General features: G+C 43.7%; 3 protein-coding genes across 15 annotated transcripts in view; 2 read left to right on the top strand and 1 right to left on the bottom strand.

Annotated features, from left to right (window-relative positions):
* Nucleotides 1–4,229, bottom strand: part of cacna1aa (calcium channel, voltage-dependent, P/Q type, alpha 1A subunit, a) — a 63,539-nt gene extending 59,310 nt beyond the window's left edge. For 12 of the 13 annotated variants that reach the window (XM_062565810.1, XM_062565812.1, XM_062565818.1 and 9 more), the window contains exon 1: nt 2,586–4,228. In XM_062565810.1, coding sequence (XP_062421794.1) covers nt 2,586–2,892 — 307 coding nt within the window. In that variant the 5' untranslated portion in view covers nt 2,893–4,228. Of the gene's footprint in view, nt 1–2,585 lie in introns of all 13 variants that reach the window. The other variant, XM_062565811.1, reaches the window with a different exon arrangement.
* A 4,669-nt stretch (nt 4,230–8,898) lies between these two features.
* On the top strand, nt 8,899–11,490 carry alkbh7 (alkB homolog 7). The gene is made up of 4 exons (XM_037477412.2): nt 8,899–9,309; nt 9,759–9,932; nt 10,078–10,202; nt 11,007–11,490. Exons 1-4 carry the CDS (start codon nt 9,037–9,039, stop codon nt 11,125–11,127), a joined length of 693 nt encoding a protein of 230 aa, XP_037333309.2. The 5' UTR covers nt 8,899–9,036; the 3' UTR covers nt 11,128–11,490.
* Nucleotides 11,491–12,080: 590 nt separating this feature from the next.
* On the top strand, nt 12,081–15,608 carry LOC119220073 (GDP-L-fucose synthase-like). Its single transcript, XM_062566104.1, has 10 exons — nt 12,081–12,464; nt 12,660–12,774; nt 12,874–13,002; nt 13,112–13,185; nt 13,508–13,641; nt 13,758–13,822; nt 13,981–14,047; nt 14,188–14,267; nt 14,665–14,764; nt 14,915–15,608. The coding sequence occupies exons 1-10, from the start codon at nt 12,325–12,327 to the stop codon at nt 14,968–14,970; spliced, it is 960 nt and encodes a 319-aa protein (XP_062422088.1). The 5' UTR covers nt 12,081–12,324; the 3' UTR covers nt 14,971–15,608.
* Nucleotides 15,609–16,083: the final 475 nt, after the last annotated feature.

Genomic DNA, 16,083 nt, shown 5'->3' with positions numbered 1-16,083 from the left:
TACAGTAAAGGTATGGAAAGCTAATTGACTGTTGAAGTAAGTGACGAATGCAGGTTTTCATTGTATTAAACAAGGCACTACTTTCCTACTACTTTTTTCAAATGAGAAAATGGCACAGTGACACCCTGCCCTCTGCGATGCTAATTCTAATTAAACAACCAAATATCCGTCTCCCGTACCTAAATGTGGATGTGAGGGAACAGTTATTTTTATGGCTCTCCCGTGGGTCCAGTCAGTTCACGACTAAATAAAGCTGCGGGTCAGAACTTTGCTGAATAGTGTGTGAATCCACTAAGTTGCACAGCTGCATGGCACATGGTATATTTAGGGCATAATATGATAAAATAGAGATTTATAATATGTTTAGAATCAACATTGCCAATGATAATCAATTAAAGTCAACATTCAAGCGATCAAATATCAATTTTCTCAGTTATTTGTGGTCATACCGGAGGTGACCTCATTAAGCAGGTGGGAGACTATCTCAACCGTCTCAAGCTTTAGCACATTCATATGTAAATGTCTAGGACCTAATCCATTCAACGGACAATACGCAAAACCAAAAGAAATCTTTACTAGAAAGATTCTGTGAATTTTAAAAATATCGATTGGAGGAGGATCTTTATAAAAAGCCATTTTGTTCCAAAAAGCCTCAGCTCGGTTGGATTTCCCGCAGTAGGCCACACAATGACATCATCCGTATCTCAAATATACTCAAAGATCTGGCAATATAATGTAAGCGTTTTCCCTGAGAGGGCCGATGAAATGCTCGCACATATTACAATTCAATAAACATCACCATAAAGCACAAATTCAGAGATTAGCGATAAATTGAATCAATACCCTGACACTTTTGAATATTATATGCTTCACAAAGAGTTATTGGAAAGCTGTTGTGTTGGATAACATTAGACCAGTGTTCATGTTATTATTATACCAGACGGTACATCACATCTTTTCATATTGTTTATGAATATTCTTCACACTATCAAGATGTTAAACTTCCATTCATGGCAGCAAATTCTGTCAAATATTAGAAAGAGATGGAAAACCGCTGTATACAATGAGATCATTTTTGCGTGTACCTAAAGACTTTGTGACAGTGAGTCAGCCTGCACAGTTAATTTGATTATTTACTTGCTTACATTTTGGATTCCTGAAATTGCAAGGATGCCCATTTTCTCTATTTTTCAATTTTGTTATTAGCACCGCCAATGTTAAACTTTTTTCCCTCAGCCCTTAGTTAGCATTGTATTTTTTTTTTTTATTCTGTCATTACAGCATCTAAACAAAAAAACAAATTCAGCCCTCAACTTCACAACACATTGTTCAGTAGAAAGACATCAGCATTTAAAAAGATTACCCAAAAGACCGAGTAGAATTCCGTACTACTACTAAATCGCTGTATGTGTTTTTTGCAAAATAAATGAACAAATATTAATTTCCTTCACACACTTGCACGCTTTCTCTGACCAACACACACGTCGGTCATTCAAACGGTGACGTGATTCAGAGGCACTATAAGTAGCTCCTGTATTTCACCACAGAAGCCTAATTAGTGCGTGTAGTTTTGTCACGGCTCAGGCATCAGCATGGATCAATACGATCATTAATCCAATTCCCCCTCTTGTCATTAACACTAACACATAAACTAACTTCCACATGTACATGCATTCATAAACACACACACACACACTTATACCAATCCAGAAATTAAAACTTAAATGACTTCCTCCCCTGAATGGTGCGATATGTGCTTGTTTTGTGAAAAATGAACGTATTTAGTGGTTGTTGTACATAGACACACACATTCTCTGACACCTGCAGCTTGTGTGATTAAGATGGTGCTTAACATGGGGGGGGGGGGGGGGTGGTGATTAAATACTGTGTTAATGCACAAGTTAAAAGCCAAATATATTCACACTCAAATGCTTTCTCTCTCTCTCTCTCACACACACACACACACACACCATATCTAGAAAGACACCTGCATCATGCTGATATGGAAGCCTGTGTGTCCATCACTGCAAGGATACACACACTAAATAGCTTATTTTCATTTCTCCCTGGCTCTAGGTCTCTCCCACCTGTCCTCTCCTCCCCCTACTCTATCCTGTTTCTCTGCAGCCGCACGGGGCGCCGGGCCTATACTGCAAAGGCTACACCCCCCCCCCCCCCCCTCTATCACATACTACCATCACCAAACACTCAAACAGCCATCACACACAGGAAACGTATATCAAGCATGCAGTCCCTCGTGACAGTGACATGGACTTACTAACAAATGTGATTGATGGTGATGGACAGCCTCATAAAAGGGGTCGCAGGTCCATGCCTCCTGCTCTTAATTAACCATAAACTACATGTCCAGCATTTCCTCCATCACCTCCAGCAGCATAGTGCACGTGGACTCGCACAGATGCTCACATCTGCTCAGTACACCTTTGTTACTAGTACTGAGGAAAAGATGTGGAGCATTGGAGCAGACACATACAGTATATCTGTACATTGGGCCTACCTGATCTTCGGACAAGGCCTACAAGAAGCAGCTTGTGCTCACCACACAGTGCCAGGTAAAGGATATGGCCATTCGGTGATCTTTTTGGCGTATTTTCTGACGAAGTTGTCCTCGCTGAAAATGAACAGCGAGCGGTTGACGGTGAAGCAGTTCTGGCGCACGGGGATGGGGTTGTAGAGCGCCATGGTCCGGGCTCTCTGCGCCATAGACTGCTTGTACATTCTCTGGGTGCCTGGCCCTCCGGGTGGACCGTGTCCGTGGCCATGGCCGTGACCGTGGGGTCCCCCTTGTCTGCTGCCACCTCGGCCGCCCGGACCACCTGGGCCGGGCCCGCCGCCGTACCTTGACTGCACCTCGTTTTCGAACCGCGCCATTCTCTGGACACCGAAAGCCAATCTTCACGAAGCAGCGGAGAAGGAGACCAATGCTCAGCTGTGCAGCCACACAACATTACATCCCATTTGGATCGGAACGTCTCATATGCCAAAACGGGTTGTCTTGTTGTTTCAGCAGCCGTGGACGCCCATGTAGCCGAACGTCTCCTTTCCTGCGCGTCTCTGCCAGCAGCCAATTGTGGGTGTGAAGACCAACAAAAAAAAAGAATGTGTTGGTCGACTGGCTTGCTGGTTGCACTGTGGGGTTTGGTACTGTAGGGTGTCTCCTTCTCGGGCGGTTCTTATGTCAGTGTGAAGCAGGAATCGCCCCACCGACGTGGAACCATGGGGAGAATGTAGCGCGTTAACATGAATGTTTCATGTTCTCCGTGGGTTCATGGCTGCATCAGAGCCCGCCGCAGCCTCCTGCACCCCGTCGGCACCATTTATTTATTTACTCTTATGACAGCAATTATTGACTCTCCAGATGCCTTCTGATATCACACAGGCCCCGATAAATGAGTCTGTCGACAATAAATCAAAAATAATTGTCGGCCTTTAGTGATGCCCGTCCGCGACGTTCAACTCAACCAAAAAAGGGCATTGGGAAAAAAGGGGAAAGCCATGTAATTTATTTATTTAGAAACATCCGCAATGTTTGCCACGGTGTTGGCAATAATGTGGCTCCCGCCACCTCGCATTTGTTTCACCAGTGCGCTCCGACGAGCCTCGAGCCAATGAGGAAAACTGACATTTGCTAATAATGCGTCTTTTTTCTCTCTCTTTCTCTCTCTCAGAGTACACAATCTCGAGTACGGAAGAAAATGAGAAATACCGTTTTCTTTTGAAATGTCGCTGTCATGGTGGCCGAGTGCTCTCCAAGCGAATTCAATAACATCCTCCTTCGTTGCAGACCATCATCTTCTCTCCGTCACCTGCGCGGCCATCCAGGAGCCGAGAGAGGGACACACGGACGGTCGTCGTCAAAGACAAGGGTACGACGCCCGCTTCCCCGCCGTCTTACACCCTCTCATGTCCTTGGTCCGGCTGTTCGAGATGCAGCAGTGCCGAGAAAGCCCCTCACCATCCCCACCCCGAAAAGTCTACCTTCGCCCGCACCGTTAAGCCCAAAACGTCCTGGCACAGCGTCCTCTCTCTCTCTCTCTACCTCTCTCTCTCTCTCTACCGCTCTCTCTCTACCTCTCTCTTTCTTCGTCCGGGGGCACCAAGGGGAGGAGGAGAGGAACAGACGGACAGACGGACGGCTAAAATATGTCCGTGAAGGGATGGAGAAACCACTGACAGGGAGGGGACCGGCTGCTTCTTTGGAAAACGGGGGCCGGTTTAACTATAAATAAAATAATTCTTGTCTTTCAGTTTGGGTGAACCCTCCCCCCCCCCCCCCAAAAAAAAACGTAGAGCCTGAACGGTTCTGCAGCCGCAGCACATGACGCATGAAACTCGCCCAACTTCCAGGCGAGTGGCACGGACGGAGGCATCGGCTTTGCTTGTTTATTTTAAGGCGCGGTTGGACTGAACCTTTTCAGCCGCTCAACTCCAAATAAATATCAAATAATGCGTTTAAAAAAAAAGCTTGTTGGCGATGAGGCGGCAACTGCGTAATTGTGTTTCTCAATTCATTCCACCTTTGCATGCTTCATAAAAACGTAAAAACTATTATAGCCAGATGCGCGCGAGTGTTTGGCGGAGCGGCGGGGTGTCGGCATCATGCACCTTGTGCAAAGATGCAGCTGCAACCCGAACTGACAATGACTGCGCGAACACAGGCGCGTGAGTAAGTAGAGTACGTGCGCGTCAACGTGCACGCGCGGGCCTGCCTGTGTTTGTTAGGGAAGGTGGAGGGGGGAGGCTATTCTTAGCTACACACATTTGGAAATTAATGGACGACGAGAGCTCTCTCTTCCCCTCCCTCCCCCCACCATCCCGATTCGAGGATCTTCTTCCCTACTTACCTCTCCCTTCCTCTTCTTATATATTGTCTCCTATAGCTTTTCCAAAAATGGTTCTTGTTCAAGGTTCAACCGTATATGCTTTGCATAGCCCAGGTACAACAAAGATATATGCAATGACATAACATAGAGAAAAAAGTCAACGTGGATGAAATGCGAGAGAAAATGAGAACCATTTTTGTTGTGATGACATTTCTATAGAATACACTTATTCTGCAAATCGGTCATGCTAAAATTCTTCAGTTTCCAATTGCTTCTCGGAAACTGCTTCAAGCTGAATCCGGATTGTATTTTGATCTAAAAGGATGATTTTTTTGTTGGATGTTCTGGTCCTGGAGAGTGATGACAAAGTGGCTATTCGACGAACGTCACAAGCCATTCATAACTACACTATGAGTTACGTTAATGCCAAGGGAAGAGCAGAGAAAGGCTGCTGCCCAAAACATCAAAGGACAACATGCGTTTAATCTACAGTGTGTCCTCATTGATTGTTCTCCACAGTCAGCGAATGGGAAACGATCTTGCCTACACCGATCTAAGGATGAGCAGAACAATTAATACTCCTCCACAAGTTTTTGCATCAGGGGAAAAGCATTGCAAGTGGGTATGACAATTGATAACAAAGCAACCTTAAACGTCCATATCCAGAGAACACAAATCACGAGAATAGTCAGAGATTGGAACAGCCTAAGTACAGATCCGACATCAGAGAAAGAAATGCTACCATGGACAGCGTCATAATATCAGCACTTCTACCCTAATGTGGTGGATGTGTCAGGACCACGGAGAGCTCCTCCAAACCATTTCAGCACTGCTATAGTACAAGAACTCACACCGTGGAGAGCAACGCCATTAACATAGCAGGTGCCAAAATAATGACCACCATCACTGCAGTTCAGGGTAAATTAATGAGAGGACTGTGGGAGGGAGGGGGAGAGGGATCTTATGCAGCAACCTGTCAGTTGCGCCCAGTTACTGGATTAATAATTCCCAACCTTGACTACCGTAGTCTCTTTGCATCTGGCACATGCTCGTCAGTCATTGCCAAATCAAGCCCAATTGGGGGATGAGGGTTCTGAAAGCCCTTCACTGCATCACTATTAAGGAGACCACACACCAGACTAACAACAAGTCTAGAAGAAGTAATGTGCATGTAATAAGACGTCTTTCTTTTTCATCTTTGCGTGCTGTCTGTGATTGCTTTTCATTATAAAAAATGTCGCACACATTTCAGGTTGTGTGTCTAAATGCTTTCTCTGCAGTTCGCTCCACACAGTCTCCTGTCAGCTGTCTAAATAAAACCCCAAAAACCATTCACACTGTAGTGAGAAAAAAAAAACGCAATGTATTTCAAAACCTAAAATGTCTTGCTATTTTACAGTCTGCCATATCCTGTGTGTGTGTATTTACAAACGTGTGGGTTTACACTTGGGTGTGACGATCTGTGAAATGATCTATTGCCCTTCAGAGTCGGAGCCTTTGAGGAGCAGCGGCCTTCTGTCCAAAGCTGTGATGCCACGCCGGCGGCATCAGAAGCACTGAAGAGCAACAGCTCCAAGGCCCCCCCATGGATAAAACCTCTCAGGAGCACAAGCATTGTCGCTGTATTAAAGGTAGAGGTATATGCAACAATCTGTGTCATGTGTATATCATGATGTAACACGATGTTGGAGCATACTTTTAACAAACGCCACACACTTAAAAGGGTGGCGCCAAAAATCCTTAAAATACAATGAAATGAAAATAGAATAGGACAATTCACCTCATGTAGACCGTTAGCACACATCCCGGGCTTGTTTTTAACTTCAGATGTTGTTTTACATTTTTCTTAAATGCTGAAATCTACGAGGAAGCAGAAGAGATAGCTACTTGAATGAAGGTAATGATTCAGCACAAGATGGAGGAAGTCGATAAACTTGGGGTAACTGTTCTCTGTTGTGTGTCATTCTCAGTCGGATGTTTGAATGGTGGATGGCTGTGAACCTGGAGCTCTGAGGCGAGGGCCTCAAAAGGAGTGTCGTGACTCAATGATTCATAAGGCTGAATAATTCAATGGTTGGATGCATGTAGAGCACTCCGCCCTCACTGAACCTGGTCCTCCTCAGACCCAATGCCGACTTGCAAGAAAACCTCTGCAAAACCTGCCTTCATTATACACAACATATTGTGTTTCATGTTGGTCAATGATACATTACAGTATGTCAAAAATGCTACTTTGCCATTGTCATAAACACACTTAACTAAAGGGGAAAATCAGGCTTGTGTCACCGGCTGTATTTAGTTGAGGTCTAACTGAATGAAAAACAGTCTGCAAATATATCACATAAACAGCTGACAGTTCATGACCACGTATGGAGAGAAGCACACACTGTTCACACGCACAACTAGACAACATGTAGAACGAGGATTTCTCTTCCCCATCTCACACTACTTTCCTGAGGTCCACCTCACTTAGCCTAAACGGGTATTCTACCGAGATAGCTTTTCAATTCTAATCCAATGTTGGGCTGTTTAAGAACTAATGCAATTTGCCAGATTTCCCACTGTAGCCACAAAATACTACCTTTTTCACATACAGTACTCCCGCAAAACTTGTAAACGATGAGTCAACTTGTGGGACTGCCTCTTTGTTTCGTCTCACATGCTTTCCATTACCCATCAATGCTCATTCTTTATGTTAAATGTTGTCTACATCAGCATTGAGGTACAAAAATAAAGTCATTATCTGGCGATGTTTCTGTTTGATTGTGTGATTTCACAGAATGTACATAATGATGCTGCTCGGGCAGGCTGACCGATGCTAATGCAGCGAGTGGTAGAAGCTTTAAATGAGGCCACCGACAGGGAATGAGAATGTGAACCCAAAACACTCATCATGGCCGGATGAATGTAAGGCTGGGGGCGGCAACACAGCATCCAACAATGAAATGGGCATCACCACATTTGAATGTGTGTGTATGTAGGATGAGCAGGAGGAGGAGGTAAGGGGGGGGCAGTTTGTTTTATTGTGGATGCTCACTGACCGAGACCAACCAGCACTAATATTACTTGTGTGTAGTGGATGTGCATCTAGGTTCATGCTCACGTGGCAGTGATGCAAGGGAGATAGAGACAGAGACAGGGACCGATCAGAGACAGCTTTTAAACGTCAGCTTCAATGTCCACAGATTTCCTGTGAGGGCAAAGGAGACGTCTCACTTTTCTCACGTCCCGATATGTCACTGACAAAGTGACCACATGGAAACAAGAAAAAAGAGGGAGCAGACGAGAGACAGAGAGATGGCCGTGGCTCACGCGTTAAGGACTTCATTCATTTGTGTATTTCTCACATGTTATGTCCCTGAACTATGTTGCATACTCATTTAATTTAATTTTCGAAGTGTTCTAATTTCTAACTTTCCCCCAAATTAATGTTTTGTCAAGCTGCATTTACACACGTGGCAAAAGACAAATTAGAAACCACTTCCTCTTTGAATGTTTTCACCAGATGTCTGGACATGCAGCGGTCCTCTGACCTGAGTGTTCACTGCCCCCTAGTGGTCAACGGACAGGACAGCATCTTCTGCATTTAGGATGCAATGAGATCAAGAGCAAGAAAGGGGGTTGCATTTAGTGAACTTTTTTTACAATAAAGATAATATGCAAAACCCTTTTTAAGCAAGAAGTTCATCAGTGATATGTTCAACAGTTATTGGCAGTAATTAAAATGCGTAATTTCTGTCCATTGTTCTGTCCATTCTTATCTAGCCTTCATACGTTCTGTATCATATGATATATTTCAATATGGGATATGTGATCATGCATACATAAATGGGACACTATAACTTGTGGAGAATGATCCACTTCAAATTGGTATGAAAGTTATCAAGTGTGGATAATCAAGGAGACAAGTCATAAAACGCAAATACATGTTTTCAATAGCAAATATATGAAAATATATAATAAAACATGTTCCCAAATTATCGTGGGAAATAGTTACTTCGTCACACCTGCGACAGAGCAATATCTCGTGATTGATTCGCTCTGCTGCTGGAAGACTCCAACCCCCATGATGCATTGCGTTGGCAATATGGCGTCTCACGTAGTAGCTTGACTTCTGTAAACAAGTCAAAACACTGCCAGGGGTCAACCGGGTAGTGGAACGCGCTCAAATACGTATTTTCGAGACGACAGGATGAAACTGTTGCTCGCCGCACTGAGACAAACCCACAAGGCAGCCGCTCACACCGGACAGCGGCGCCGCCGGAGCTCCCGAGCCGCCGGCGGCCTCGGTCCTCTCCGGGAGGAGGCTCTCGTCGTCGGATCAAGCCGGGAGCTCGTACGGAGACTCGGCTCACAGGCGGAGGTGAGGACGGGCTTCATCTCCAAGGAGGAAGAGGGGGCTCTGCTGCGAGAGCTGGAGCCAGGCCTGAAGAAGAAACGCTACGAATTCGACCACTGGGACGATGTAAGATGTGCTCGAATGGTCCGTTGTTGAAACGGCTCAACGCGCCATGTAAAAAGGGCGCGGGTCTATCTACACGTTGACCCACCCGTCAGTCACCTGCACGACTTGTAGGAAGGCCGTCTCTATCCTGATGCATTTTTTTTTTACCGTTTCCGGGTATGGTCTTTAATTAGTTTTGAAATCCCCCTTCAGGAGTACTTGCTCATATAGCTGGCAAAATAAAAAATAAAACATTCGTCACAACATCAGATATTGAGATAAAAATGCAACACATGCATGTAAGTCTTCTGCGAATGTATTTGCTGGCTGCAGGGGGCGCTCAGCGATGCCCAAAGGCTGTCAAATTAAACCATACTAACCATTTTTCAGTTTGCCTACTTCCAGCAATGTTTCCTTAGTGGTCATCGACACTGCCTTCACACGTGCTGCGTTCCCCCGACTTCCTGTAGGCTATCCACGGGTACCGAGAGACTGAGCGCGTGCGGTGGGGGTCAGCGTGTGAGGAGGTCGTGAGTCGGGTCCGGTGCACAGCGTTTCCTGAGGGTAGTCAACTCCTCGGGCCTGTGCACATTCTCGATCTGGACAAGACTGGCTACATCAAGCCTCACATTGACAGCATCAAGGTTGGTTTTCTCTTCTTTTCTCTTCTCTTCTGTTTTTTCTGTCTCTTCTGTCGGTTCTAAGGTGGACAATATCCTCAGCACCCCCAGTGGGAGTTTTCCGTTTGTGTGTGGGCTTTGTTGTACTCTTACTGCCATTTTTTTAAAGTTCTGTGGTAGCACCATTGCTGGTTTGAGTCTCCTATCGGACAGCATCATGCGCTTGGTGAAGGAGGATTCCAGCAATGAATGGATGGACCTGCTGCTCCCCCGACGTTCCCTCTACATTCTGAGGTTTGTTAAAAATTCTACACACATTTTGTTATGGAGAGTACTGTAGGATACCTAAAAACATATTTAGACTGTGTTGTAATGTGTAAGGCTGTCACAATATCAAATTTTTGTTGTGGGATTATTGCAATTTTCAGACCATTTTATGCACTGATAACACAATGACAATATAATAGCATACTGTAAATCCTCAAATAAAGACCGGGATTCAATTAGTGGCCGGACTTCAGATAGTAGCCGGGGGCGTGGTCGATACGGACAAATAAAGGCCGGGCCCCAAATACAGGCCTGTGGTAAAACATTTTTTAACAAAAATGTAAAGGTAATTTCATAAATACATGTTCTCCTTATGTTTAATGTTATTGGCTATTAAAAAAGAAATTTTACCACGTAGGCGAACGAGCAGTCCGGAGGAACCGACAGTAGTTCAGGTTGAAAGACTGGGCGGATGGTTGTTTTCTTACATGAGATTTTATCTTAGTTGTCGTTCACATTGATTGCTCCTCCTCTCTCATTCGGCCTAAAGCCATAATGTTCCCAAGTCCCTTGGGACTTGTTTATCTCAGCGAGTTCGGCTGTAGATGTTGAGAAAAATATCACTTTATAACATTACGAACATGGTGGGTTCACTGCTTCTCTTCACCAGTCTGTGTCCGCTTTCCACAAGGAAAAAGCACAGAGGCAACGTAAATGTTGGTGATGTTCATTTGTAAAATGAATATTGCAGCACCAAGTGTGCGTCATTTTATCGCATATTGCGACAGGCCTAGTAATGTGTTTAATCTTGTTCTGTTCACATCCACGCAGGGACCAGGCCAGATATGACTTCACTCACCAAATTCTGAAAGACGAGGAGTCTGTGTTCAATGGGCGGAAAGTTCCTCGGCTGCGTCGGATCTCCGTCATCTGTCGAAACCTTCCAGGATAAAACCCACTTCCCCACGACACACAATATCTTGGATTTAATTGATTGGTCAAATTGATTTGTGTTTATATATACATACACATCTATAGTGTGTGTCCAGGACAGTTATTGCAGTAGAGACACTTGCCCTACAGACATACTTTCAGTGATCACAATCACCTGTCGCTCTTTTCACTGGAGCATAGTTCAAGATTTGCGATGGCTGATGTAAAGTGACTGCGGGTTTCTACACAACGTGCCGTCGTGGTTGTAATTTAAATTAACATTGAACAATTGCAATACAATGCCTCTGGTTGGATTCTCTACTTCTGCACAGTACAGAAAACCATGTGAGTTATTTCCAAATAAAATGTATGTGAACATGGATTCCTTAGTGTTATTCTATACATACATATAGTTACCCCGGCCCTCAGGCCCGTGTGTGGGCCCCTACCCAAACAGGTTCAAGCTGAAACTAGGTGTGGTGGATGTCTCTGTAAGCGAGAGTGCATTTTAAAGTGAACCTGTAGTCTACAGGTGAGGGGATCTCAGTGTAGGGAGTGTGAGACCGTTTTTTTGTCCTGGTCAGTAATCTGGCAGCATCATTGCGAATTATTTGCAATATATAATATGAAACTATAGACGTCATGCCATTTAGTCTAAAATGCTTTGAGACCAACAGGTGGCAGCAAATCATTACACCACATTCAATGTCATTTAGCTGATGCTTTTACCCAAAGCGGCTTACAATAAGTGCATTTCAATCGTAGAAATACAAACTCAGAAGAACCAGAAACAAGAACGTGGAATTTCATCAAATAAGTCGTTAAACAACTTGTTATAGATAAGAGCCATTATGAGAACGATTTAAGCTCTCCAATTTGTTAGTGCATTGGTCTAAAGAGTTGGGTCTTTAGTTTCTGGTGGAAAATGTTCATAGGAGGAGTCTTAAAATTCTGGATGAACTTGTTCAACCGGACTGCCAACAGACCACCTCTCTCCATTAACACAACCCTTCCTCTCACAGTGACTTCATCCCTCTAATTCGTAGAGGCTTCAGAGTCACCTGTACTTCAGCAGCTGAGAGTCATAGTTTGAGTGGATACGTTTGTGCAACAGTTTAGTTTACCTGCTTCAATTTATTAGAGTGAGTATAGTGTATTAGTCTTGATTAGTATTTTATTGGTTTTCACCTCGGAAGAGCCAGCACATTGATAAAAGATGGCATTGCCAATGCGTGTCCTGGTGACGGGTGGATCTGGGTTGGTGGGAAAAGCCATTGAGCATGTGGTGCAGCAGGAAGGTGGGAAACTGGACGGAGAAGAATGGATCTTCCTCTCCTCCAAGCAAGCTGATCTTGTGTAAGTTGCTTCGATTTTTCTCCTTTATCCAGTCATGCCAGGAAGTGATTTATCTGTGATTGACGCGTGAAACACTTATTCTAGAATAAATTAAGTCAAAAAAGCACCTGTAGGCTTCAGAGTCCGTCTTCAAACCTGTTTGTTCTTCTAGTCTGTAAACATTTGTGAATAAATGTTGTATTAAAACACAAACAGAGATGTTGAGCAGACCAGGGCTGTGTTTGAGAAGTATCGTCCCACTCATGTCATCCATCTGGCCGCAAAAGTCGGAGGCCTCTATCTACACATGAGGGAGAACCTGCAATTCTTGGTGAGAAACAGGATTTTAAGCACGCGGGGTCCGTTGAAAAAATCTACATTGTGTGTTGTGTTACTGCGTCATGTCAGTGACAGTTTGACACCTTCACAGAGGGACAACATCAAAATCAATGACAACGTGCTACACACTGCCCACGAGTCAGGTGTGACCAAAGTCGTGTCCTGCTTGTCCAGTTGTATCTTCCCTGACAAAACCACGTACCCCATCGACGAGACCATGGTAATCTCCTTCCTTTTGTGTACTCATTGTGTGTCACTACACAGCCGTAAAATGGGGCAAAATGCACTTGATGTAACTGTGTGTTTTCTGTAATGTTCCACTCTCACAGATACACAATGGATCACCTCATGACTCCAACTTTGGATACTCGCACGCAAAGCGGATGATTGATGTTCAGAACCGGTAGGCAGCTGTGTAGTGAAAACAAGGACGCAGTGTAGACAAACGGGTGAACCTGCATTCATCCCCGACAAAGGGCTGCGGTTGGAGCAAAGCTTCAGTTGGGTCCAATATAAACACCTTTGGTGACTTAGTCAAACAGGTTCAATTTGTGACCGTCCCAAAGCACTAAAGGCTCTGAGAGGGAGGAAGTTTCTTCCTAAAGGTTCTGATGACTTTAAAAGGGAAATGTGTGTTTGGAGCTCAAATCAAAGGGGAAAAAAATTAAATAAAGTGTGATAATAAAAGTGTTGCAGTCCGTCTGATGGCTCCTCTGTGTCCACAGGGCATACTCTCAGCAGTACGGTCATTGCTACACGGCGGTCATCCCAACCAATGTTTTTGGTCCACATGACAACTTCAACATAGAAAATGGTCATGTGCTGTCGGCACTCATCAACAAGACGTACAAGGCCAAAAGTGACTTCACTAATCCATTTTCATGCATGCCTGCACTGAAAATAGTGAACAAAACATACAAACAGACAACAACAGAATAGAAGTAATACGATCTATTTTTTATGTCTCTCTCACAGAGGAAGGAACTCCATTGACGGTCTGTGGCTCTGGAGCTCCTAAAAGGCAGTTTGTCTACTCCCTGGTACGAGTACTAGTATATATTTTCATTAGATTTGAATGTATAGTTATGTGCTTTGATGAATATTTCTATATTGGCCAAATGTATCTCTGAGATAAATATGTATGATAACATACTGTCGACTAACAAAGCAAAGTCCCATTGTCTGTGTTCACCTTCAGGATTTGGCTCGTCTAATCATTTGGGTCCTGAGAGAATATGAAGAAGTTGCCCCCATTATCCTCTCTGGTGAGTAGTACCAAACTCACCCTTAGCGAGCATCATAGGGTTATCATAAGGTGTTTTTGATTGTGTTGTATGTCAAAGAAAGAGACACAGTCACTATGTGTACAGCATTCCCTCACTTTTAACTGTGGATTTCTTGTCAGTGGGTGAGGAGGATGAAATCTCAATCAAAGAAGCTGTGGACATGATCACAAAGGCTGTCGACTTCAAAGGAGAAATAAATGTATCCTTTTAACATTCTACAATGAAGCCATTGGAATTATTATGCAAACTGTTTTGATTCTGAGATGCTTCTGTGAACCTTGGATATGTACATGCTATAAAGAATCTCTTCACCTTATAAAAGCTCCATAAGGAGCTGCTGACTTGAAAGCCTTCCAACATAAAGTTTCCGACATAATAAAAAGAAAATTCAACCATTCAAACAATCTTTGTTTCTAGCCATACACTGACAATTTCAAACGCATTCTTTAAAGGTATCAACAACACCATTCTAATTATAATAAAACATACTTATTAATATATTCAATTTCTGCTGATAGATCCCCTTAAATAGTTCACACTTTTTCTTTACGTGCAAAGAGATTAAAAATCAGTGTAGCCTTGACCCTTAAGATCAGTTTGACACCACCATGTCAGACGGCCAGATGAAGAAAACCGCCAGCAATGCCAAGCTGAGGCGCCTCCTGCCCAACTTCTCCTTCACACCCCTCAATGAAGGTCTGACTTCAATACCACAATACTATTTCAACACTTTAAAACCCTGTAATCCATGATACTGTGTACACAAGGGCGTGAAGGAGAATAGAACAAATTAAGGAGTGCTCAGGCTGGTAATGACTTGCTGTGTTCATTTCTTTCTCTCCTCAGCTATAAAGATGACATGCGACTGGTTCGAGACCAACTACAAGAATGCCCGAACATGAAGTGACCCACCCACCATTGGAAGCATTCTTTGGTTCTGGTGTGATGCAAGTTGTTATGACTGTTGTAGGAGCCATACATCGTTTTGATTATTCTTTTGTATTATTCTTTCCTTCTACGTTGTTTGTATGTGTGCGTGTGGTGTGACGTCATTTGTATCCACGACACCGTAAGGGGGTGTGGTGTGTGTGTGTGTATATTAGTGTGTGTCTGTTCACCTGTGGGGTGTGGTTGTTTGGAGCATGGCTGCAGGGTGAGCATGGGGAAAAACTTTCTTTTGACCGTCAGCGTCAGCTTCAACGTCAGCGTCAGCGTCATTGTCATTGTTATCACCATCGTCAATATCATCATCACTTCAATGGAGTTTCATGTGCTTTGGTACTCACTTGGTCAATAAAATGCATCTGGTAAGGTAAGCGATTTGCGTATGTTACTTCTTCATATCAAATACTTCAGTGCGACGCGTCATTAGTATGATCCCCTCATGTCTTAGCCTGCTGCGGCCTTTCGGATATTGTTTATTGTGTAAAAGCCGCTATAACTGTCTCATATTGATACATTTAGTGCCACATTAAACACATTCTATACTGTACTTAAGCCTCTTCATTTCTAATCTCTAAGCGTTTTTTACATGACGGTGATCGCAGATCAACCCAAACAATGCAAATAAGGGATAGCTATTTAAACACAGGACAAGGACAGAATACATAGAGCGATCCCTTACAGAGGCACAGTTTAAGCCTTTAGGCTCTGACTGCTGTGCTCCAATTTCAAACTTTTGGCAGCTGATGAGTCAGTGCTAGGACCCGCAGTTGGTCTTTTACCTGCAGGACACAGATATTTAGTCGAAATAGAAAAACAAAACCTGTGCTCTAAGCTTCTTGTTTCTTTTGTGAAACAAAGACAATGACTGATATGTGTTTTATTCATGCCCCTCTTTTCATCCCCCATTCACACACCTGCCCCACTCCTCCTCAGCAGTTAGAATTTGGTGTTTGGCCTGCGGTGTAAAGTTGTATACCCCTAAATTTGTACATATTTATGTATACATTAATCAAAGACTTTACACATTTATGTATATATATATATATATATATATATATATATATACAGTA

The sequence above is a fragment of the Pungitius pungitius genome, chromosome 12 (assembly GCF_949316345.1).
Source record: "Pungitius pungitius chromosome 12, fPunPun2.1, whole genome shotgun sequence".
NCBI classification, from domain to species: Eukaryota; Metazoa; Chordata; class Actinopteri; order Perciformes; family Gasterosteidae; genus Pungitius; species Pungitius pungitius.
Note: the sequence above shows the minus strand (reverse complement) of the source record. Positions and strands in the feature narration are given on the sequence as shown.